Source organism: Pogona vitticeps, chromosome 8 (assembly GCF_051106095.1).
Source record: "Pogona vitticeps strain Pit_001003342236 chromosome 8, PviZW2.1, whole genome shotgun sequence".
In the NCBI taxonomy this organism is placed as follows: domain Eukaryota; kingdom Metazoa; phylum Chordata; class Lepidosauria; order Squamata; family Agamidae; genus Pogona; species Pogona vitticeps.
In genome coordinates this window covers 16,485,146-16,510,168 of record NC_135790.1, presented here as the reverse complement: position 1 = coordinate 16,510,168, position 25,023 = coordinate 16,485,146, and the positions used below count along the sequence as shown (strand labels likewise).

At 46.3% G+C, this 25,023-nt stretch overlaps 1 protein-coding gene across 2 annotated transcripts in view; it reads left to right on the top strand.

Annotated features, from left to right (window-relative positions):
* Positions 1–823: 823 nt before the first annotated feature.
* Positions 824–25,023, top strand: part of ROBO3 (roundabout guidance receptor 3) — a 349,278-nt gene continuing 325,078 nt past the window's right edge. For both annotated transcript variants that reach the window (XM_072978838.2, XM_072978837.2), the window contains exon 1: positions 824–1,034. In XM_072978838.2, coding sequence (XP_072834939.2) covers positions 839–1,034 — 196 coding nt within the window. In that variant the 5' untranslated portion in view covers positions 824–838. The remainder of the gene's footprint in view (positions 1,035–25,023) is intronic.

Genomic DNA, 25,023 nt, shown 5'->3' with positions numbered 1-25,023 from the left:
TGATGGCCCAGGTGTTCTGCCTTTGGCCATCCAAGGGCTGATTCCAACAACACCCTCACCTGCCTGACCTTTCTTCCATTGACTGCAATGCTCCTGACACTGATCAGCAGCAGCTGGCCAGAGCTTCAGAGGGCCTGCGAGCTTTCCCATCCCTGGCTGGAGGATTCTTGGAGTTGTAGACTGCAAAGGGAATTTCTCCAGCTCCCTCTGAACCCGTGCCCTTGGCGTCCCTTTGCCAGGGCTTTAACTAAGACAGGGCAAAGAGGGCTTTGCCCCGGGGCACCAGCATCTGGAGGGCATCAAAATCTGGAGGGGCCCATCTTTCAGCTGTCGCTGCTTGCCCCGGGGCAAGCCTGGCTAGTTTCGCTTCTGCCGGGGGCTTGTGCCAACTTTGCGTCGCCAACCTAAGCTGCTGCTCTCTTTTCTTGGCGAGCCGCCTTCTTCTTCTGCCTTCGCTCGCCTTCTCTTTTCTCAGCCACGAGAGAGAGAAGGAAGGAAGGAAAGAAAGAAGGAAGGAAGGAGGGCGCTGCGCCTCCCGCCCTCCAGGGAGAGTTATTAATCCAATAATTAAACATTTATTGGTGGCGGCACCTGCCTTCTGCCTGCCCGGTGCGCCCTCCCCTCAACCCCTCCCCGGGGAGCGGCCAGCCCGGCTCAGCCTCCGCAAGGCAGGCAGGCAAAGGAGGCACGGAGGAGGGGACGGGCGCGGCGTTGGCGGCGGCGTTGCAGAGGGAGGACGGCGGCGGAGGGCGGCGGATGCTGGCCGGGCGCCTCCTGCACCGCCCGCTCCGGATGCCAGCACAGGCGGCGGCGCCGGGCCGGAGGGGCGGCCGGGAAGATGCTGCGCTACCTGCTGAAGACGCTGCTGCAGATGAACCTCTTCGCCGACTCGCTGGCGGCCGGCGACGCCCTGGCCAACTCTTCCTCCGCCGCCGCCTCCTCCTCGGAGCTGCTGCTCAGCCTCAACTCCTCGGGCGTCCTGGGCGCCCTCAGCCCCAGCCTCCTGGACCTGGGCAACCTGACCAGCCTCAACGGTGAGGGGCCCGATCCTTAACTTTCCCGCCGACCCCGCGCCCGGGGAGGGGGGGGGCGGAACGGGTGGGAAGCCAAGGAAATCACCGGTGGGGGGGAGGGACAAGGTCAGAGGAGGGGGCTTTACACCCCCCCACACCCGGCGCTCGCAAGTTTTTTAACAGGAGGAAAACTAACCCACTCCTTTGCCCGAAATGAGAGCGGGACGGTGGTTTGGCCGGGGGGGGGGAGCAGTCTGCACATGCTCGCGCGCACTCGGGCTCCTTGGTCTTCTTTCCGTGCCGTTTAGGAAAGGGGACGTTAGGTGCAGGCGTGCCCTGGGGTGCTAACACTTACTCGGGAGTAAAGCCCGCTCAAGGGTCCACACAGGAGATTCGGCAGGGGAAAGCGCTAGGGGGTGGGTGGTGCAGGAGCCGGCCCCCCAAAGATTCCCGCGCGTGTGTGTACTGCAGAACGGCCGTGTGTGTGTGTGTGTGTGTGTGTGTGTGTGTGTGTGTGTGTGTGTGTGTGTGTGTGTGTGTGTGTGTGTGTGTGTGTGTGTGTGTGTGTGTGTGTGTGTGTGTGTGTGTCCGTGTCCCCGTCCCCGTCCGTCCCCTTGTTCCAACTCTGTTGGAAAGCGCGCCAGAGGCTCCGAGCCAGTTTCTGTGAAGGAACTGGGAGGAAGACCCGCGAGCCTTGCGCGTTCCGTCCCGTTCCCACGTGCTGATGCCTCGCGAGCGCCCGTCGTCCGCGGGTCTTTGGTGTGCGCTTCCCGGAGGCATCCTTGTGCCCGAGTCGCCGCGCGTCCTCTCCCCCCCCCCCCGGGGCCCTGCCAGGCTTCTCGCGAGCGACTCGGCGTCTCCTCCGGGGACCCGAATAGTGGAGTTGGGCGCATCTTGCGTTTCGAGTGCCTTATTGATTTGTTCAGTTAATTGGGAGCCGAGGAGTCTCAGAGGCCCCGGTCCGGTGTCGCGCTTGCTCGGAAGTTCGCCCCGTCCCTGGCACTGCCGCCCCTCCTCTGGGCACAGCTCCCCTCGGGCGCTGGGCTCCTCCTTGCGAGTAAGCCCGCCCAGGAGGTGAAACCGCTGCGCGAGAAAACGCCGGGCCCCGGCGCGCGCGTGTCCCGAGGGGAGCGCTCCCTGCCTTGGTTCGCGAAAGTCGCTCGAACTTACTCCCGAGCAAGCGGGCGGCGCGGCGTCCTCGCCCACCAGCACTGGGTTGGGTGCCAGCGCGCTGGCACGCAGTGGGACGGGTGAGCCTCCGAGCAAGGGCGGACCGGACCGCAGTCGGCTCTATCGGGAAGACTCTGCGGCTGTCCGGGCTGCGCGCCCGCTCGCCGGGGATCGGGGCCGGATCCGTCCCAGAAATAGAAGAAACGAAGGGGGTGTGAGAGAGCGGGGAGGGAGGGGGAATAGTATCCTCCCCCAATCTGAAGAGCATTTTCAGATTTGGTCGAGTGCACTGCTTGCGGATGATGGGAGTTGTGTTCCAGCACTTCTGATTGGGGAAAGTTGTTTCGGGCTTTTAGATAAAATGCTAGGTAAAGGGGTGTGTGGGGGAGGAGGTGTGCTTGCCCCAGAAATGTATACACACGCACCCCCCACACCCGTGTACCTTTCATGTCCTCAGCCTACAGTATGTCTCTCCTAGTTTTGCCTGTACCCGTGTTTTCTTGAGTTTCCCCTCATTGGTGCCGTGGTTGAAATTTGGCACATTGCACCCTGGCGCCTGTGTGGCGTTGTGCCCTGCCACGTGTGTGGCCTCGGGTGAGCGGCACCGTCCCAGAGGGCTCCCAGGAAAAAGGGACTCATTAGCCACCTCTGAGGACTTTGTACCTGCAAAATCCTGGGAGGGTTCTCATAGGTTGGAACGGACCTGACAGCACAGGGTTAACACTTCTGAAGCAAATATAAACCTGTCAGGGGGTGTCCGCTGGAGAGAGAGCCTCCGCAGTCTTTTGAGCTGATGCCAGCATGGCACACGTGTCTGCATTCTTTGGCTCTGGGCTGCTGCTGAGCGTATAGGATGCAGCGGCCAGCTGGGGACAAAGGATGCTGCGGCTGCTCTAGCAGTTTGTCAGTCAGATACAGAGATCAGCTGCCGCAGCGTCTTCAGGCTAGAGGATGTCAAGACTGTAGTATTGGGGTTTTTTTAAAGGGGAATATATCATATCTGATGACAGGTGGAGAATGTAAATTGGCCCTCCAGCGCCCTCTCTTGGATGAAGGTGGTAAAGAACAGGCCCCTACCTGATGGGGGGGGGGAATATGAGTGACAAAGTAGGGAAGTCCAACTGAGCAGACAAACAAAACTTTGATTGAATCTGCGTCTGTCCTTGAGACTATATGAGTGTTCAGCTCAATTTCTGGGATGTCAAAGAGGTCTGTGTGGCTTCAGGATTTGCATGCATGGCATGCAGCGCTGTGACGCCGTTTTTCTTTCCCTTCAAGGAATCGAGAAAGTGAGGCGTAAGGCAATTCTAAGAGATGAGCAAAAGCCAGCTGGCTTAAGATGCCTGGGTCACAATGAAATATTTTGGGGATTGTGTTTTGATTTTATTTCATTGGTACAAATCCAGTGTCATCACCCCAAAATGATGGCGAAGAACTGGCTCTAGGCCCATCAAGAGCAAAGAATTCTACATGTCTATTCCATTATCTGTGCAATGCAGGTGAATTCATGAACTAAATGCACTTAACCAATTATTCTTGCAAACAAAGCAGGGTCCCTTATTTCTATGGCAAACAAGCAGGTTCCACCAGCACCCAGGTAAGTGATTCTCAGAAACCCATCTTTACGTGTTCTGCATTTTTCAGGAATTAAGAACTTACACATGTATTTGCTCTCCTCATATTGTTTATGAACTCAAACTCCCACATCTCCCAGAAATTTGTGGGTTGCTAGGCTCTGATTTGTGAGAAGCACCTCTCCTCATCTCCATGTTTCCAGTCCATATGAATGTGTTCAAAATCTCTCTTCAGTCATTGGCTTCTGTCTGCTGCTTGAAGGACCACAAGGATGGTGTTATATTTAGTCCTTCAAATGGCTATACCTGCCGTAATCCCTTATCTTTGGCCCAGCTGGGTGGGACTAAGGATCTCTGTAATAAAAACACATACAGAGGGCCAAAGTTGCCAACTCTTCTGCTCCATTTGCACACACTGGTCTTCACAGTATAGTTGGTTGTCGTTGTTGTTGTTTAGTCATTTAGTCATGTCCAACTCTTTGTGACCCCCGGACCAGAGCATGCCAAGCCCTCCTGTCTTCTGCTGCCTCCCAGAGTTTGGTCAAATTCATTTTGGTCACTTCTATGACACTGTCCAACCATCTCATCCTTGGTCGTCCCCTTCTCCTGCCTTCACACTTTCCCAACATCAGCGTATTTTCCAGGGAGTCTTCTCTTCATGAGATGGCCAAAGTATTGGAGCCTCAGCTTCAGGATCTGTCCTTCCAGGGAGCACTCAGGGTTGATTTCCTTCAGAACGGATCGGTTTGTTCTCCTTGCAGTCCAGGCGATTCTCAAGCGCTTCCTCCAGCACCACAATTCAAAAGCATCAATCAATAGTTGGTTAGGTTCCTACAAAGAGTGGATGAATTGGCCAAAGTGGCCCTGGGTTGGAACCAGAAGTCACTTCAGACTGAAGGTGGCGACTCACATAGAGAGGGAGAGGAGTCTCTCAAGAGAAGGCAAGGTTCTTCCTGCCAGACTAGGACGTTTCAGGAACACCTTTAGACAACTTTGTTTTTGCTGCAATAGCCATGCTAGTTGGGGATTATGGGGGCTGTAATCCAAAAGAATGAATTTTCCAAGCTCTGATTTCTTTTATGGGAAGAATGAGGAGAAGGCTGCTAGAAATACCTCTTATTTCCCTGTTGCATCTAAGATATTGCTAGCCATTGCCCATACTTTGCAAAACAGATCTTTAAAACTTTAGTAATTTGGAATTACACACCCTAAATCACCACAACTGAGGTAGAACTTCCCATGATTTGAACTTCTGTGCTTGGTGACAAATCCTGCACATGTAGAGTACAGCAAAACAAGAAGCAGAGTCAGGAAACTTCATATATAAGATTGTATGACTTTTCCCTTGTGCAATCTGTTCAACATTATGCCTGGTAGACTCCAGAAGTGAGAGACACATGAATCAGCAGGACTTTGACAAGAACAGGCATTGAGTGGAGAGCCTTGGGAAAAGTTCTTCAGAGTTCTCACGGATGTTCTTACCTGTCTCTCAATGTCCTCATGCAGTCCTAACAGAGTACTGTATAGAATAATTATGCTTAGAGTCTAGCCCATCTCTCCTATTGCCCCAAATTTTAAAAAGTCACCCTTTGCTATAGTAAAAAAAGACAGCATGTTCTGCCCTCCCTGGTTGCTACCCTTCACTTAGGTGCAAAGCAACTATGGGTAAAAAACAGAAAATAAGAAATTCACCCCCCCAGCAAAACTACCCCCCACAGCAACTTTCGTCCTGTGCCAATTTGGAAGAAAGACAGAGGCATCCTCTTAAAAGCCTGGAGTGTGCAGCTGAGGCTGTAGAGTGTAATCTTAGGCTGCAGTGTCAAAACATCTGCTAAAAAGGGATGAGCAAAGAGTGCTGGGGGTTTAGATAGCTCATACAAGTTCTGCAACACTTCTTATGTGCATGCAGTTCATACCCCACCATGTGTACTAAAGAATATTTAGCTAATGGCTGAGATAATGCTATTGAAGTAGCGACTTCTGGCCAGAACTAGTCTAATAATCTTAACATTTTAATTTGCTTTTAATTTTACTTACACTTCATAGACATCCGTGATTTTAAATGGAGCAACACTTTAATTTGAAGAAAGAAAGAAAAGGATTTAGGTCCTGTCTGTGCGTCCTCATCACACATTCCCCAGACCAATCCTAAGCCTGCAGAAGGAGAAGGAAGAGTCTTGATTGAAGTCCATTTAGAAACTCTTTCTTAAGAGAGTTTGAGCTTAGAAAGGAGAAGGGAAAGATCCGGGAAGGATCTGAAGCATCACCCTACTTGTCAGCATCACATGGGGGTGCCACTATTTCTTCCACACAAGCATGATGCCTTTCAGAGCTGCTTGGCTCGCATTGTGGGCCAGTGTGGTGGTTAGAGAGTCAGCCTGGGATCTGGAAGGTGCAGGTTTGAATCCCCCACTGGGCCGTGAAGCTCACCGGGCCCCCTGTGACTCGCTTTCTGAACTATACAACAGGTTTGTTGTGAGCATGATGTAGGAGAGCTGGCCTGGTCTCAGCTAATCACATATATCCAAACGTTTGGTATAAACAGTGGTGAGGCTGTGGCTTGGGCACTATCTTTATTGGATCAATGGAAAGTAACAGATTAGGCAAGCTTTCAAGTTCTACAGAATTCTTCATTGTGCAAATATGATACGGATCTTGGAGTTAAGAAAAAAAATTCAAAAAACTAGCCCAGATGTGAGAGACGCTGCTCATGAAGCCAGACCACCAGGAAAGCAAAATGATTGTTTTGGTTCCTCATGAGACAGAGATGACAAAGCTGCATATTGTCTGTATATGCAAATACCCTGATGTTGGGAAAGTGTGAAGGCGAGAGGAGAAGGGGACGACAGAGGACGAGGTGGTTGGACAGAGTCATCAAAGCGACCAACATGAATTTGACCAAAGTCCGGGAGGCAGTGGAAGACAGGAGGGCCTGTCGTGCTCTGGCCCATGGGATAACGAAGAGTCAGACATGACTTGACGACTAAGCAACAGCAATGCAAAAGTTCCTGTTTTTTGTAACTTGACCCAATAAAGATATTGCACAACCCTCAACTTTGCTTCTTGCTGCTTTTTGTATAAACGGTGGGTTTTTTTTTTGCAGCCGTGTTTGTCATGTAAACTTTCAGGGCCAGGTAAAAATTATTTCTGTTTCTATAGCTTTTCATTCCTTTTCTTTATTTCTTGCTGTTTCCAAGTGCAGTTAGCTTCGTGCTGATATTTCAGAGTCAAATCATACATTTAATGCACTGTATAATGCACTTTGTTGACTGTACAGTAGTTTCATTAAGAGAGGATGGTTATTGGGCATGTAGCATGTTTTCTCTCTGGTACCCTGCCCCCCTCCCCGGAGCTGCGATTAGAACAAAAATCTATCTCCCCTGACATGAGATGCAGAAAAGAAAAGGTGAAGAGAGGAAAAGACTGGCCCCAATGCGATTTTTAACAAGCCTGATATCCATGCCTGGTGATAAGAGTGGGAAGGCCTGATCACTGCATCCTACTTATAATTCCATTGCCCCATGCTTGTAACACATAATAATAATAATAATAATAATAATAATAATAATAATAATAATAATAATAATAATAATAATAATAATAATAATAATAAGAAGAAGAAGAAGAAGAAGAAGAAGAAGAAGAAGAAGAAGAAGAAGAAGAAGTCGTAGTAGTACCCCGTCTTTCTCTTTAAAAGGACCCAAGGTGGCGTGGTGTTGTTGTTATACAGTCGTTAAGTCATGTCCGACTCTTCGTGACTGCATGGACCAAAGCATGCCAGGCCCTCCTGTCTTCCACTGTCTCCTGGAGTTGGGTCAAATTCATGCTGGTCCCTTCGATGACACTGTCCAACCATCTCATCCTCTGTCATCCCCTGTTTGCTGTACTCTGCAGGTCCCCAAAGATGGGGCTAGCCTGGCTTCCCATAGGAGGGAGTTCCAGAGTCTGGGTAGCAGTGACAGAGAAGGCTAAGCATGCCTGTGAGGGTGGTGGGACTGACAGGAAGGCCTCCCCTGTTGATCCGAATACCCGGCCAGGCTCATAGAGGGAAGACAATCTGGACTCAAGGGATTAAAACAGGCCCTTCTGTGAGCTGCTGTGACCATCCGATGTCATGACTTGTGAGTGGGTTGCTTTATTTGCCAGCCTGCCCATCTTGCTTGGCTGCATCAGCCATTGGGTGGTCCATCAATTGTTACTGGGTGCCCATGTACTTCTGTGGCTGGAATGCTAGGGTGGGAACAGGGAGGTCCATGTGCATCTCCCCACCGTGCCCTGAACCTCACTTGAGTGGACTCGTCCATCACACTCTCTCCACCCGAAAAACCTCACAGGATGGTTGCAAGGATGAAACGGGGAGCCATGCTTCCTTGCGCCCCTTGGAGGAGAGACAGGACAGGCAGGCCACAAATAAATACATGAAAATCAAAAGGCCCGTAAATAAAGAAGGGCTGGTTCCAATTCAAGAGGCGCAGCGCGTGTAGGGGAGAAAGTGCATCTGTGGCTTTCTTCAGTTCCTACAGATTTTACAAGGACTGTTTTCGCAGAGAAAAATGGAGCAGCCTTCCCGTCAGACTAGCTGTTTGACCCCAAAGCTCTGTTCTTTTAAATAATAGGAGCCTGAAGACCTGTCTTCCGTTGTACAGCTAGGCGATTAATGCTGGAACAGAGAAACTTGAAATGGCTGGGTGAGTGGTAAAATAATAGTGAAATAAATAATAGAGGAGAGACAGTGTGGCTTGAATCCATTGCTACTGGAGCAGTTCCCCTTTTAAATGGAAATGAAGCAGTACGCTGAAGAAACACTCGCTCGCGCTCGCTCTCTTGGCGCAGGCAACAGGGACCTTACCTTGGCCCTTCTTTGGGCTTCTTGACATAAACAGGGGACACTTTCCATTAGCATTATTAATTAGTGTTTGTTATTAATGCAAATGAGGGCAAGTGCCCAGAATTTCAAATTGCGAAGTGAGACAGGGTGGCAGGAATAAATCTAGCACATTGCTGCCCAGTTGAATTGATTCTTTCCCTTTTACTTCCTTACCCTTATGCAAATGAAGCTCATTAAACTGTGTTTGGCTAAAGCGTGTTTTTATAGATGGCTGTCCGTTCGTTATCCTCCGAATGTAAATGATGGCGGATTTACTTCTTCCACCCTGGGGCAGTCTGCTGTGTTGCTGGCTATTTCCACCTGAAATGCATCTTGTCTCGGACTTTCAATTAGCCACCTTTAATTGGCATCCATTTGGGCCTTATTAATTTTTATCTTTGTCAGATTAATGAGACTTTAGTTGCTAATATATTTACATTTGGGAAAGTCCTTAAGTCTCAAGTTGCATCTCAATAGATTTGAAACCCATCTAAATCCTGCATTAATAGTTTTGCTTGTACTCAGTACTTTTGCTGTAGTTTAGACACACACACACACACACACACACACACACACACACACACACACACACACACACACACACACACACACACACACACACACACACACACACACACACACACACACACACCCTCTCAATGTCTAATGTTTGTCGTTTTTTCCCCACCTAGACTATAAGTAACTGCCAAGCATGCAAGCAGCAAAAATATTAATGCACCTTCCTTCTTTGGAAAAGTGTCACTCAGGATCAAAGCACTGTCTCCCTCTTGTGGCTTAAACCATAGAACTGCTGATTGCAAAACAATCAGGAACATAGAGGTATTTTGTCTATATCAGAAACTGTAGAATAGTGAAGTTGGAAGGGTCCTTTGAGGCCACCAAGTCCAACCCCCTGCTCAATGCAGGAATACAAATCAAAGAGTATCTGCCAAGTGGTTGTCTAAGTTTCTCTTGAATGCCTCCAGTTTTGGAGTAATCACCACATATTCAATGTTCTGGCTGTATCACAAAATGCATTTTGTTGTTGTTTAGTCATTGAGTCATGTCCGACTCTTCATGACCCCATGGACCAAAGCACGCCAGGCCCTCCTGTCTTCCACTGCCTCCCAGAGTTTGATCAAATTCATGTTGGTCACTTTGATGGCACTGCCCAGCCATCTCGTCCTCTGTCGTCCCCTTCTCCTCTTGCCTTCACACTTTCCCAACATCAGGGTCTTTTCCAGGGAGTGTTCTGTTCTCATGAGATGGCCAAAGTATTGGAGCCTCCGCTTCAGGATCTGTCCTTCCAGTGAGCACTCAGGGTTGATTTCCTTCAGAACGGATAGGTTTGTTCTCCTTGCAGTCCAGGGGACTCTCAAGAGTCTCCTCCAGCACCACAATTCAAAAGCATTTTTCTGTCCATGGAATTTTCTTGGGAAAGATATTGGAGTGGCTTGCCAGTTCCTGCTCCAGGTGGATTGCGCTTAGTCAGAACTCTCCACTATGACCTGTCTGTCTTGGGTATCCCAGCACGGCATAGCCCATAGCTTCTCTGAATCACTAAGATCCCTTTGAAATGCATAGGAATCTTCAAAGTGCATAGAAATCTCCAAAGTTTTGCTCCAGGGAGCCAGAATGAGCTTTTACTTTGATGAGTCACAGTGTCTCCCTGTTGTTGGCCTCTTAAAGGATGAAAGAAAAGGTTCACACTTCTCTTCCAAGTGAAGGACCATTTGTTCTGTATCCAGGGGAGTCCTGCCTTGCCATCAAAGCTTGGAAAAGTTACTTTGGGAGACTACAAAATTCTTGGAATAGTCCAACCAGCCGAACTTCCACCTCTCCAGCATTCCAAATATCTGAAGTGCTCAAATTAGGTGAGGGCCTTTTGATGGTCCAGCCAGCTGTTCCAGGAGAGGTAGAGATGGGTACGTGATCAGTGCTCGCTGTCTGTAGAAAGCTTCAGCTGGCTTTTATTCCTACTGAGATAGTATGTGCTTATGGTTTTAGTACAGGGTTGGGGAAGGTGTGGCTCTCCAGATGTTGTTGGACTACAACTCCCATCCACCCTCATCGTCATTGACTATGCATTGTCTATGCTTCTGATGGGCACTGCAGTCCTGGAACATCCAGAGGGCGCCGTGTTCCCCACCGCTCTGTCGGTAGGAGAGGGACAGGAATACATGCTTTCTCAGAGCTGTCCATGGTCCTGTTCTTGCTGCCTTGGCAGCTTCTGCTGTCACTTAGCTCGCTTTACTTAATGTGGCTAAGGGAGTAGTTCAGCAGTTCCCTCTTGATTTAAGCAGCTGACCGAACTACCGCTCACAAGATTCCTTGGGTTTGAACCATGACAATTAAAGTGGAATCAGACTTCTGTAATGGTGAATGGCAGATACACCCACACTCTTCCCTGCCTAGGAAAGATTCTCTCCAATCTATTTAGATTCCCTGTTGAGTGAGCAGAACCACTTTGTGACGAGGAATGGTATATATGTGATTTGGAGAAATATGGGGAATAGCTTTGTATTTACTATTTGTAATATGGTCAATTGTCTTTTCATTCTTTAGAAAGAAAGAAATAAAATAAAAAAAGAGTGAGCAGAACCACTGAAATCATGACTTACTCTTGATATTTGCTTTTATGTGTGCTTAAACTGTGTGTGTGTGTGTGTGTGTGTGTGTGTGTGTGTGTGTGTGTGTGTGTGTAAACTACAGAAAAAAGTACTGAGTACAAACAGGTAATGTTCTCTTGTTTTCAAGGATGTCTGCTTTTTAAGAATGACTAGCTCTGAATCTAATTGTAGTTCTCACCACTACAGTATGCTCAAAGTAGTTCACAGAGGAGACAATGTAGTTAAGATAGCAGAAAAGCCTCAACAAATAAATATATACCATAATATGCATTGGCATTTCAACATATCATTTCATCGAAAGCATCCCCTACATTTTTAAAAAGGAACAGATGGATGGCAACATACAAGGTCACTAATATGGGCAGCTTACCTACCTTATAGCCCCATATTCAACAGGTAATTGTTACCCTACAATAAGACTGCTCATCTGTATCAAATTAGCAGTGAGTTTAGGAGTAACAAAATTCAGTTATCTTTGCATGATTGATCATTGATTGTTCCCTATGTGAATCATGATCAAGATCATGACCATCTCTTTTCTTTTTCTTTATCAGCTGCCTATCCGCTAAATCACACCATACCACTATTACGTGGCCCTGTGCCTTTATTTTTTTAAGACAGGACATTCCTCTATTTGAAGGGCTGTCAAAGACAGTCCTCTGTTTAACAGCGTCTTCTCTCTGAAGGACTGTCAAGTCCCCGCCTGATGTGAAGTGCAATGAGAAGGGATGCCCGGAAGTCACCCGGTCATGGTCTTCCTGCCTGCCATTCTGAGAGGTTTCGTATTTCCATTTAAAGTACATTCATTTGTTTCAAAATTGGTACATAAAATTGCAGTTCTGGCAGCCACAGGGACTCCTAGCAATACCTCCATAGACTCCAGGTTTTAAGAATAATCAGAAGCAAGCTTTATTTCCTCAGACAGGCATTCCAGACCAGAAACGGAGGCGTCGGCTCCCTTTTGTGAGCTACCTGAACGGTTGCATTCCCTGCATTACTGCAGCCAAAACTGTGCTCACGACCCAGAGTTCAATCCCAGGTAGCCGGCTCAAGGCTGACTCAGCCTTCTATCCTTCCAAGGTTGGTAAAATGAGTACCCAGCTTGCTATTGGGGGGGGGCAATGTGTAGCCTGCATAATTAACTTGTAAAGCACCCAGAGAGTGCTTGACGGCGGTATATAAACAGCAAACTTTGCTCTCTCTCTCTCTCTCTCTTTGCATTAACCCCCCCTCCCATGGAGTGTCCTTTTGGAAGAGGCCCCTGCTTAATGACACATAAGTCCCCGAGAATCCCAGTCTTGTAAAGCAAGAGGGGTCCTGGTCTGAGTTCTTTCAATGGCAACTAATGGGCTCCCAGAGTCCATTCTTTTGCTCTTCCTGGAACCTCCACTTTCTCTTGTGATGGCCCTTCTGATGCCCGTGGAGCAGCTGGGTGCCTGCTGCCCTTGCTGGACAGGGAGGGCACCAAGGACACAGAAGTGACACAGAGAGTGCCAGCAGCCCTAAGGCAGAGGCACCTCATTTGAGGCTCTTATCTCTCCCTAACTGGTGGGGCTCAGGGTCCTTGGCTTGGGGTCCCCCCTCCCACCTGCTTTCCACCTCTCCCAAGGAGCACAAGTGGGGATATCACACCTGACAGTCTTCCCCCAGGTTTCCTCCTGCACCACCACCTCTTCCCCTGATCCACCCGAGGAAGGTCCCGAGCACTTCTGTCCCTCCTCCTTTATGTCAGCTGCCACCTCCTCTTCCTCCTCCTGTAGACGTCCCTCACCTGTCTGTTCCTCTACAGACAGCCACCGCCCTTCTTCCTTGCTAGCCAGGTGCCCAAGAGCCAAAGCCTTTCCTGGACTTTGTCCGGTTTGGGAACCCAAGGATCCTTGATGCCATCATTACCATGACTGGGGGGAAAAAGAGAGTTTTCTTATTCAACATCCCAAGGAAGGGTGGTTCTTCTCTAGGCAGCGCAAAGCCTACCCGCTAAATCACACCATGGGGGGAAGTGACCAGCCTTCAAATGGACAGAACAGCAGTCATAACAAAGTGGATAAATGTTGGTAGAAAAAAAGAATAGTTTTATATATATATATATATGTGTGTGTGTGTGTGTGTGTAAAATTATAGTCTGTAAATGAGCACTTGAGTAGTAAAAAGAGAAAAGATTCTTCCTGAATGTTGTGAAAGCCTTCAGCACAATATTGCAAGTTCCAGGTCCCCTTTAGTATACATTATACACAAACCTTAGAAATGTTATTTTCTTAGACCACAACTCCCAGAATCCCCCAACTGACATTTTGTAGTTCCCCCCCACACACATAAAAAACATATCACTCCCACCCGAGTCTGACTGGGGCACCTCAACCAGCCATGTGCTGTCCCTTGTGATGATGCCATCTGCCAAAGAGTGCCATGAGAATTGATGGATTTGTCTTGTTCTGGCAAACCAATCTTTCAAGTTATCACAACTGCTTGTGTTAAGCTACCATAAGGATGTACAAAATGGGTACATTAGCAAGAATTCTATTACTTCCTTTTGGAAATAAGGAATTATATTAATTCCTATGGTGGAAACTTCAGCAGAAAATAGCTAGAGGTTGAAAATAAATTAGAAGTTGAAGTGCACCAATTCATGTAACTGGTACGTGGCACACAATACGAATATCAACTTGTTAACTAGCACCAATTTTCATCTGTGATTTGCACCACTAGACCTGCTAAAGTGGCTGTTAAGTGATAGGATCCCGGCAGTCTCTCCTTTCCTTTGATAGGATCTCTACTTCACCAGCTGTCTTAAGGAAACACTTGTTTCCAAGAAAAGTTGCATTTCCTTTCTTTTCTTTTTTAAATTTTCTTTTCCCAACATAAAACTTACAAATATGTAAGAAACAGCATCTTATATGCAATAAAAGTTTATATACTTTTTGAATTTGTTGTTTTTCTATAGTGAGTAATATTTTATCAAGTGTTGTGTATTCTCTATAAAATCCTCATTTTTTTGTTCCTGATTATAGATCGATTGTAGTTGTAGCTGGGGCCACCATGAAAAAATCAGTCCTTGAGTCTCTAATTGATCTTTTGTCTTTAATAGTCCTTCCTCATTTAAAAGCTCATTATATGTCGTTATTTTCTCAAAATTCACTAGATTTGGGTGAGTGGATGCTTCCATCAATGAGTTTTCATATATATTTTGCATTTAATTTTTTCCCAGACTTTTAACAAAGAATTTCTTATTATACTTCTCTCAAAGTATTTATGGGATTTTGCTCTTCCATACCATAAGAAGGCATGTCAGCCCACTTGAAGGTCATGTCCTTCTAGATATAATATTCTTTTGTTTTTCCAATTTAAAACACTCACTTGATAATATAAATTCCAATTTGGTAGACCAATTCCTCCTCTTTCTTTTGCATCTTGTAATAGTTTACGCTCGATTCTGGACTTCTTCTTTTGCCATATAAATTTTGTAACTAAAGTATTTAACTCTATTTGGATTCCTGTATTTGATATAAGTTGGGTCTTTTGTTTTGGGGTTAAGTTTTTTGTTAAAATGTTTGTTTTTTCTTGGTTCATTTCTAATCCAGCTCCATAGCCGTATTCCTTTATTTGTTGGAGTAAAATTGGAGCTGTTTCCACTGGATTTTCCAGAATAAAGACCAGATGTCTGCAAATGCTTGGAGTTTGTATATTTCATCTTTAATCTTTGCTCCTTGCATTTCTTCATTTTTTCTAACTTATCTATTCAGAAAAGTTGCATTTCTAACTGAAAGCAGAAGCTTCTTTGCCTTTAATTGATTTCATTGAAGTTCAGTGGTCTCTACAAGTGGCATTAACACACTGTACTCCGAAGCAGGCAGCCTTGAATTGACTTTTTGCCCAGGTACAATAAGCACGATAGCTATAGCATAAATTTAGTGTTTGTGGTACCAAAGGCCTCATCTGTGAGGTTGGGGAGCAATGATTCTCAGACGATTCCACTAAACTGGGAGTAACTGTAGAGTTGGTGAATTGGGTCCCGCTGCCTTTTGGTAAGGAAGGTTGCCTATGGAGATATCTCAACAGTGATGCTTATGTTTCTGGACTGTCTTTGGGACTGTCCCTTGAGATGCCAAACTCTCAACCCTTTTGGCCACAAACAGATCTTGGAAAGCTATTATCTGGATTACAACGCCAATAATCTCATAGCACTGAACAGTATTCCCCCCCCTTCCCCAAGTAACTCATCCAAGGCTTGGCCACAAAGGTGGAACTGGACATTTAGCAGATGCTGTGACCCTCTGTTTGCAGCTTGAAACTGCAATAAGAAACAGTTATAAGAATCTGGCCTGTTTTTCAGATCCAGGAGTGCCTCCTCAGCCCATTAGAAGCTGAAAGCAGCTGAACAGAGCCAGGAAATAAAAGGTGCATTAGAAACCAAAAGGGGAGACGGACCCACCAGCCGGAGCCACTTCCCTCCTAATGAGCTGCTTCTATGCTTCGCGTGGAGCATCAGTTCGGGCTCCAAAGGGCCAGGGGAAAAAAATCTTTATGCATGGAGCGTGTCCTGCATAAGCAGCAGGCTGGCCTGCTGTTCACACAGGGAGGTGCTGGGATTTTATTAACACTGGCATTTTCCCTCTGCTCTAAATTCACTCCATTAGCATAAGCTATTTATCAGGGTGGTTTGGCAATGAGAAGCAGCCTCAATTTGGAGCTGTGTTGTTTGTGGAAACTGCCCTCCTTAGGGAGGGAAGAGGAACTGAAGCACAGAGGCTTCATGTGCTTCAGATAGCTTGTCCACACTGTGAAATGTGGTGTTATCTGGCCGGCCTTTAAAAGGTCCTTTATCTTCAGGGCAATCTATTTCAACTCTTGGTACTCATCTGCAAAAGCGAAAGAAAAAGAGACATTTTGCATCTCAATGAATCATCCCAAAAAGATTGCATGCCCTAGCCCTGGGCCTGAAGGATATGGGCCAGCTCTTAAAGGGGAAGGATGGATCGTCTTAAGTAGAAACACAAGCAGACAAGATCCTTTCTGATGTGCCAAACAGTCTATCAGGGAACCAAATACCATAACTATATGCCAGTGTGGACAGTTTGTATGTGTGTGCACGTGCATGCGTCTATGTAAGTTATGTGTGTGCATGTGTGTAAATGAGATATATGTACCTCATAGTAGTTGTGGCGGCGGCGGCAGCAATAATAATAGTATGTGTTGTCCAGTTGTTTCTAACTTGAGACTGACCTATAAATTTATGACCTCCAAAAGATCCTTTCATTAACAGCCCTTATCAGATCTTGATGGAGTCAATCTGTCTCATATTTGGTCTTCCTCTTCTCTTGCTGCCTTCAATCTTTCCAAGCATTATTGTCCTTTCCAGGAAATCCTGTCTTCTCATGATGTGCCCAAAGTATGACAGTTGCAGTTTTGTCATTTATGCTTCCAGAGATAGTTCAGATTTGATTTGCTCTAGGACCCACTCATTTGTCTCTCTGGCAGTCCAGGGTTATCAAGTAGAGTGTTACAAATTACTAACGGTTGCAAATTGAGGCTACAGGGCAGGAGTAAGCTGCTTAAATAAACCTGTAGCTGTGTTTGCAAACCTGTTGCTCTAACCACTGCTCCCATTTTTTAATAATAATGATGATGGTGGTGGTGGTAGTGGTGATGTGCTATCAAGTCAGTTCTGACTTATGATAACCCTTTGCAGGTTGGTTGGTTGGGTAGAGAATAGTCAGAAGTTGTTTACCATTCCCTTCTGGGATTGCCTTGGGCCTTGACAGCTTGTCCAAAGCTAAACAGGCTGGCTGCTTGCAGGAGGCAGAGGGGGGGAATCAAATGCCCAGCCTCTGGCTCTGCAACCAGATACCCAAACCACTGAACTGTCCAGCCACCCATTCCTCCTTTAGCACTGCAGTTGCTATCTGACTGGTTTCTAGTTAATGCTGCATTACTGCATCTTGTGCTCTGCAGGGCACTCTCCTTTCCTGAATGAACAGGCATTTGAAGGAATGGCGCACAAAAAACATCATAGGAGTGTATATAGAGCTGTATATATTTCCATTTGGCATTCCTGCCTCTGTACGGTTGACATTGCAGGGTGGTCTTGGGAAAAACGGCATAATTCTAAATAAAGAAAGAATTCTGTGTAGATGGTGTGAAGAGAAAAGAGTTGTTCTTGATTGACAGCTCTTAGCTGGGCAGCATGTGACTGACAGTGTCCTTCCCACCCTGCTGCCTGGAGAGGGCTGTTTTTCATTGCCTTGGAAACCACCTCCTCTCTCTGGAGAATCACCAGCAGGCGGCAGCCGATCCATAGGCTTCACGCTGGGGCTTGAGATTACCGGTCGTGGGCTTCTAGAGATAATGGCCGGAAGCTCTTGGAGGCCTTTCAGAAGCCACTCTGTCCAGGTGAGAAGGTCAAGGAGGTCAAGGAGGGCTTGTCTGTGTGCATTCAAGAGGCAAATCAAGTGGCCTGCTTTACAGGGACAGTTCTCTATATGAAGGTCTGTCAGTGTTCAGGTCTCTCTTTGCTGGTCTGTCTGCAAGGAACCCTAAGCAGAGAGATTAAAAGCAGTGTCAAAGTTGCCCGTCCTTGGTCAGCATCAGAACATGAGACTGAGCCGTCATGCAAGGGGCCTCTGCTTCAGAGTCCTCCCTCGTTAGGGTGAAAGGTAATTTTGTTCAAATTGGAGCAAAGCTTGGAAAGGTTTGGTTTTTGGACAGAATAACCCAGCCGGCGTGGCAAGAGGCTATGAATGAGCAGCATTTCTGCACTCATTTATTTATTTGAAATATTTCAAATAAATAAATTTGGGTTCTTTCTCCTTAAAAAGTACCCCTCGCATCATTAAAAGACAATATTTATATCTCAAAACAAAAAAGGATACACATATTAAAAAGGATCAAGCAAATGCTGTTCTCTAATAAATTATTATCAGAAGCAATACTGAAAACATAACTTGCATCCATAAATACAAGAGTGGCTCAAGAACCTGCCTGGTCATGAGCTGTCTATGCAAACACAGACATTGGCACAGGGAGACCTGGGTCCTCTTTTCTCCTCTCTTGTTTGGGACGCTCCTCCCTTTGCTCCTTCTCTTTGCCTCCCTTTGAACAAGTTTTCAGAAAAACAAAGTTTGACTCTTCTTATGATTCAGAGTTCAGGGTGGTCTCTTTGCACCAACATAAATGATAAACAAAAGCCAGTGGATCCTGGGTTGTCTCCAGACCCGCCTGACTTACTCCATGCCCACCTGATGCATGGCGGCTGCTGCTGCTGTCTAGGCTCAGCTTGGTTGGGTATCTGCTGAGTCCCAGATAATGCCAGACATGGGGGACGTCTGGTAGGGAACATCCTGCTGTGGGTGGTTGCTCTTGCACCCTGTTCGTTGGCCCTCTTTGCTTGAGTATGTCATCCTAGGAGCAAGGACGACACGTGGCAACATGCCATTTTTTTGGATTACAACCCTGTTTTCTGAGAATTGTCATCCAAAAATGTCATTTTGCCAAGAGAAGGAGGGAACAGCAGCCTTTCAGCAGTGGTTTGGATTGGGGCCATGAGGATGAGGCAGTGACTGGGCAACTGTAGCAAAGTGGGGGGTAGGGGAGGAAGAAGTCACTCGTAGTCTTAGGTAATCCTGAAGTAATCTTGCCTGACCCATGCCCCTCCAGACTTGGAGCTAATAGTGAGTTCTTGTCGTCCTCCAATGACTCGACTGGGTATGTTTACAAAGGGTTTCATGTTGTACCTCTCCATGTGGCTGAGGAGAACATGCCTGAATCCAGAAGGGGCTCATGCTATTTGTAGAGGAGGTTCCCCACAAGTGCATGGGGTGCATTCAGAGAGGGAGGGGACTGAACCTAAGTGCTGGCACTTACATGGGGCTGCAAGCCACCCAGACACGGACCCTCTCCCCCCCCTTTCTGAAAAGAGGAACCAAGAAACAAAGGAAGTTGCTTTCTAATGAGTCCAGCCATCAATTCATCTCGGTTAATAGTGTCAGTCCAGGCTGGCAGCAGCTCTCCAGGGTTCCAGGCAAGATTCTCCTCCATGGCCTGGGAGAACTCTGACATCCTCTAGTGATCTCTCATCCAAACATTACACAGGTCCAACTCTCTGCTGCATATGAAATTGGGTGGATTCAGGATGATATGGTAGCCTACACTGGGACTAGCATCTCTCTCCCTTCAAAGGACACAACTTTAATGTATAATAGTTAATGCATCAGGATAAAACCAATACTAGATGCAGGTGTTTACAAACACAACTCATACAACATGCATAAAGGACCAAAGAGATGGTGTGGGAACCAGTTGAACAGGGACCTGTGTAGGTGCAAATTTGGGATTAGCAACCCCTGTCTCCGTGCTGTCTCTTCTTATGGCTCTGTACCTTTAGACAACATTACAACCAGACAACTTTCAACCAAATATCTGGTGAGGATGTGTCCTTTTAAACCAGTGATCCCCAACCTGGGGCCTCCAGATGTTCTTGGACTACAACTCCCAGAAGCCTTCACCACCACCTCTGCTGGTGAGGATTTCTGGGAGTTTTAAGTCCAAGAACATCTGGAGGCCCAAGGTTGGGGACCACTGTTTTAAACCAATCTCTGCCCTGTTGCATGAAAATACTCTAAAACTAGTACTCTACTGGCACATAACAGTAGAAATGGTCTAGAGGGGCGGGGTAAAAATCAAATAAATAAGTAAATAAATATGTTTGCCACCCGTGGGTAGTCAGCATGGGTCATTGTATTCAGTTCTATTTGGAATGTCCTTTTGTAGTATGCAATTGGAGAGGTGTTATCGCCATGTTTTAAATGAGATATCAGTTTTTGCTTTTATCGGTCTTTACTCATTACTGCAAAAGATCTAATATAATTAATGATAGCAAGAAGGGAAATTATCTCAAAGTGGAAGGATCTGGTTGGATTTCCAGTGAATAAGTGGATGGGTCAGGTGTGGCCAGCTGTGTTCAAGGAAAGACTGACATGTAAAATCTTCTCATTTAGCAAAGGGAATGAAAAAGCAATACCGATTTATGGAAACATGGCCTGTTTTCTTTGCATCAATTAGTAACAATTCTCTTTCCGTTGCACTCCCTCAAGACCAGCTTAAAGTTTGGAAAAATGTTTCGTGAATCATCTGAAAATATTTTTCCCCTTCGTAATGAAACCAGACACTATCTTGTATTCACCCATTGACTTGGATGGATAGCGTTTAGCTGCCTTTTCCCGCACTCCCTAGCTCCATTTTGAGCCGACAGAGCCTGCTTGCACTCCTTGTTGCTGTTTTCACAACTGAGATATACCTTGCACTGTATATTTTTGTACTGTACAGTAGTGCAGTAAACAACCACCACTACAACCCCAAACAAACGTCATAAAACCATTCTTAGACACCAGTCTTTTGTGAGTTGAAGACTCGACTGCCCCATTCAGTAGCTAAAGGTCAGTTTTGTCATTAGCTTGATCCCAATTTGGTGCGAATAAAAATGGAAACCGTTTGGGCAACGGGGGGGGGGTTCACTCATGTTGTAGCAGATGCGATGGCCTGAGTCCTGCCCCTCCTGATTCCAACTTTGAGGAGGCCTTTGTGACACATAACAGGGAGCAAGAGGTGAGCCATAAAGCTCACGCCGTTCTTTATGACCAGCCTGTGCAGTTAGCAGCATGTTTTTTCCCCATGGAAGCCTCACATGCCCCTCTGTTTTCCTCCTCCTCCTCCTTGCCATGTGTTTCCCCATGCTGAGCGCACTGTGTGTGCGTTATTAATTAGCTGCTTTGTCTCCAGCAGGCTGAGGGGAGTGGAGCAGAGCTGTGACTTTTGTGCCAGCGGGAGAGGGCACACCATGGCGAGGAGGCGGCAGCAGGTCCTGGAGAGAGAGTCTGTGGTCCTTAAGATGAGTTATTCTCACAAAACCTTGGCATTCAAGACTTATAGCTTGGCAGTACCCCAGCCTGGGGGATCTCTGATGGCCCACAGATCTGGCAACAGGCAGGATGTGACAACTGCTGGACACAGTACATCACCGGCGGTTGGCTGGCTGGTCCCTGAACTGTCCTGAGCAGCACTCAGCATCATTTTCCTATAAGAGAACTGAAGCAACCCCTCCCCCAGAGATTTTTCTCTGGGTACTCCCTGCTCTTTGGGGTACTTTGAATGCAATACGTCATGGTCTTAAACTGAATCTGATTTCTATTAATCTCTGATCGGTTCTCACAAATAAAGACAGGATGCTTCTGGGGCCAAGAGATTACCTCTGCAGGCCACATTTGGATCACAGGCTGGAGGCTCTCTAACCTAATAGGATTTGGAGGGATGCTTGCTATTAATCTAACCATATTTTGCATGATTTAACATTTTCCATACTGAGGCTGTATCTAAAATTTTAAACTAAGTACTTTAAAAAAGTGAATAAAAAGATGTGAACATCACAAAAAAAAAAAAAAACCACCAAGTAATGCTTATAAATAGCAGTATTTGATACTGTACTGGGATTGACAGCCATGCCTCCTATATGAAGATTTCAAGATCAATGTTATTCTTCTCTTTGTATGCATGTTTGTCTGTGTATGAAAGAGAAAGTGTATGTGTACACACATGTGTGTACATGCTAGATCATGGTTGAGGATTCAGTGGTCTCCCAGACATTGGAGGGAGCTAGAGTCCAGCATCATGCTGGCCAATTCCTGCACCCGATGGCCTTTCAGTCTGATCCATTTGGACCCTTCTTGTTTCTATCTAATTGTTTACATTTGGCATTAACCTTGTTCCTATGCTTATTTGTTACAAGGTCCAAATAAGTGATATGATGTGTCGGATCAGCTATTTTTGTAGATTGGAACAGTGGAGGCTGGTGGATTCTGAGTTCATTGGGATGATGAATCCCCTCTGGCTTTAAATCCAAGATGCTAAATTCCTGAAATTGGTTCAGCACCTTGGAGAGTGCCTTAAAAGGTGAGATTAAAACCAAGAGCAGATCAACTGACCTGACAAAATCAGAGTTATCCAGTTCTGCTCAGCTGGAGCAGCAGGCTTCCAGGATGAATAGGACCTTCTTGTCACCAGGACATTTTCAAAGAACAAACAAAACATCTGCAAAAAATGTGGGCTCAATGTAGCAATGACATAAATGCACTAAGCAAACTAGGAGACCAGCCAAATTTTGTATGGTGTTAGAGGATGGGCCATTCTCCTGTACAACAGGACTGGGGGTCCTGTGGCACTCCGTGGGCTCCTCAGCCCCAGCTATCATGGCCAGTTATGAGCAATCATGAAAACTAGAGTCCCAAGAGAATGGGAATGCCACAGAAGCTGGACCTTGGCAGAAAAAGGGAGTGGTAGCCATCCAGTTAGCGTAGTCAAGGAGAGAAGGGGTCACCACCCGATTTGTTCAGACCCTTCCTCACTTTGCTTTTGAAAGTGGCTGCCTCACTAGGCTGTAGGAGGGAGAATATACCTTTCTGCAGTTCCTGGCTTTTCCAAGATCTGTATAGAGTGTCTGTGTGTGACTGCGGAATAATGTCCTGGAAGAACTTCTGCCTCTCTCTTTTTTTTTAAAGGGTGGGAGACAAAACATTTCTTCCAGAAGTATCAAAGAGGGAATCAAAATATGCGTTAAAAACAAACAAAAAAGCTGAAGACTGCAGGCAAAGCTGTTTTTACATGGAGTAAGACCCAGAACTCAAATGGCTGCTTGGAAATTGGTGAGAGCAAGGAACGCATCTCCGAATAAGAGAAGACAGATTTGTGCAATGCTTGCATATACTAATGAGGGATGGGAAAGGTTTAGGGTTGCCATATCAGCTGAATCCCATTCCATTAGGTTTCAAAGGATGCATCCTTGTGATGTCACAGAGGTGGCACACACAGGAAGTGTAATTGAAGCAAGCACAAAACATATACAAACAGAGAGCCAGTGAGTTCTGGCAGCTGATGGGAATCAGTGGAGATTCATGCCCATCTTTAAAGGTGCCTCAGGCACAAAAATCAGGTTCCCTACTTCTGATGTGTGCCTCCCCATGTGGAGAGCAGTTCCTTGAGACTTTAGCCAGGCCCTGAGAGTTGGAATCACTGAATAAGTTATTTCTTTGTCCTACGCCTCCCAAAATATTCTGTGCATCATGGAAGTTGTAGTCCAAAAAGGTAACTTTTCCTTTCTCTAATAGTGAATCTGCATATTTAGACAGAGTTGCTGTAACTCAAGTAGAGGCACAATGAACACTGTGCCCTAATGCCTTGCATCTACAATTTGAGAAGTTGCTTTTAAAAACCAGATGTAATTCTAATCTAAGAAGGCACTCCAAAGTAGTTAGCATTAGTGACTCATGAGCCAGTTATTTCAGAATGAACTGCCTCACAGAGATAATAGAAAACTCCAGATAATTAGTTATCATTACAGTTACATTTTAAAAGCTGTTTTAGTTTCCCATTACCCAGAAGTTACAAATTGGTAACTTTTGCTACTCTTAAAAAATAATGCTATAAACTGCTGCCTGTGGCATTACTTACTTCATTAAGTAATGAAACTATTCATATGCTACAACTATAAAAGTAAGTAACTGGAAACAGTTACAGTTTTACCACACAAGAAGTGAAATTAGTTCTTGTTGCTTTGCATAACTCACTTATGCCTTTGTTTTTTGTAAAAAGGAATTAATTACAAGTAACTCCTCTAGTTAGGGACGTGGTGGTGCTGTGGGCTAAACCGCAGAAGCCTGTGCTGCAGGGTCAGAAGACCAAGCAGTCGTAAGATCGAATCCATGCGAAGGAGTGAGCGCCCGTCGCTTGTCCCAGCTCCCGCCAACCTAGCGGTTCGAAAGCATGCAAATGCAAGTAGATAAATAGGGACCACCTCGGTGGGAAGGTAACGGCGTTCCGTGTCTAAGTCGCACTGGCCATGTGACCACGGAAGATTGTCTTCGGACAAAACGCTGGCTCTATGGCTTGGAAACGGGGATGAGCACCGCCCCCTAGAGTCGAACACGACTGGACAAAAATTGTCAAGGGGAACCTTTACCTTTACCTCTAGTTACTATCAAGTTCTCCCTGTATACAGTATTTGTTCTGTCTGCAGGAAAAATTGCACACTATCTGATCTTCCCAGATGTGCAATTTAGTTCTGGTATTTTGACACCTCACTTTTGCACATATTGCTTTCTTGCTGGAGAGAACCCTTGAGGCTGAAAGTACCATGGATTATGTGACCAAAATGGTAGCCCTTGCTATCAGGTGAGGGAGGCCATGGCAGACCTGCAGAACTCCGAAGTCTAAAGAAATAAAAACTACTTCAGAGAAAACACACACAGAGAGAGAGAGAGAGAGAGAGAGAACTGGCAGGCTTAGGGTCTAGAGGCCAGAATAGGGTCCGCTCCATACAGCCAATATTTTCTTGCAGGCTTCACAGTCAACTTTCTGTTATTCTGGATCATCACCGTGATTTCTGGGATTGATGGGAGATTTATCCTCAATATCTGGAGACACAAGATTGGAGGGTGCTGCCCTCCTTCGTGGTAACACTGCGATCATTTCTGACTTTAGACTTGTCCATTCATTTTGTGTTCCACTCCACCCTTTGTGGTTTGTAACACTCACCACACATTAGCTTTTGTAGCTCCCTTGAGATCAGTGCAACTGACTGTGTTGTATATACAGCACTTGACTGAAGCCCACCTGACACCCAGTGGTTATTTGAAGTAGTTACAGACACTACAGTTTATAAGAATAAAGCCTTCTTTATGACAAAATCAGCATTTCGTTCTTCAAGTGCCAGCACTACTGCTGTGATA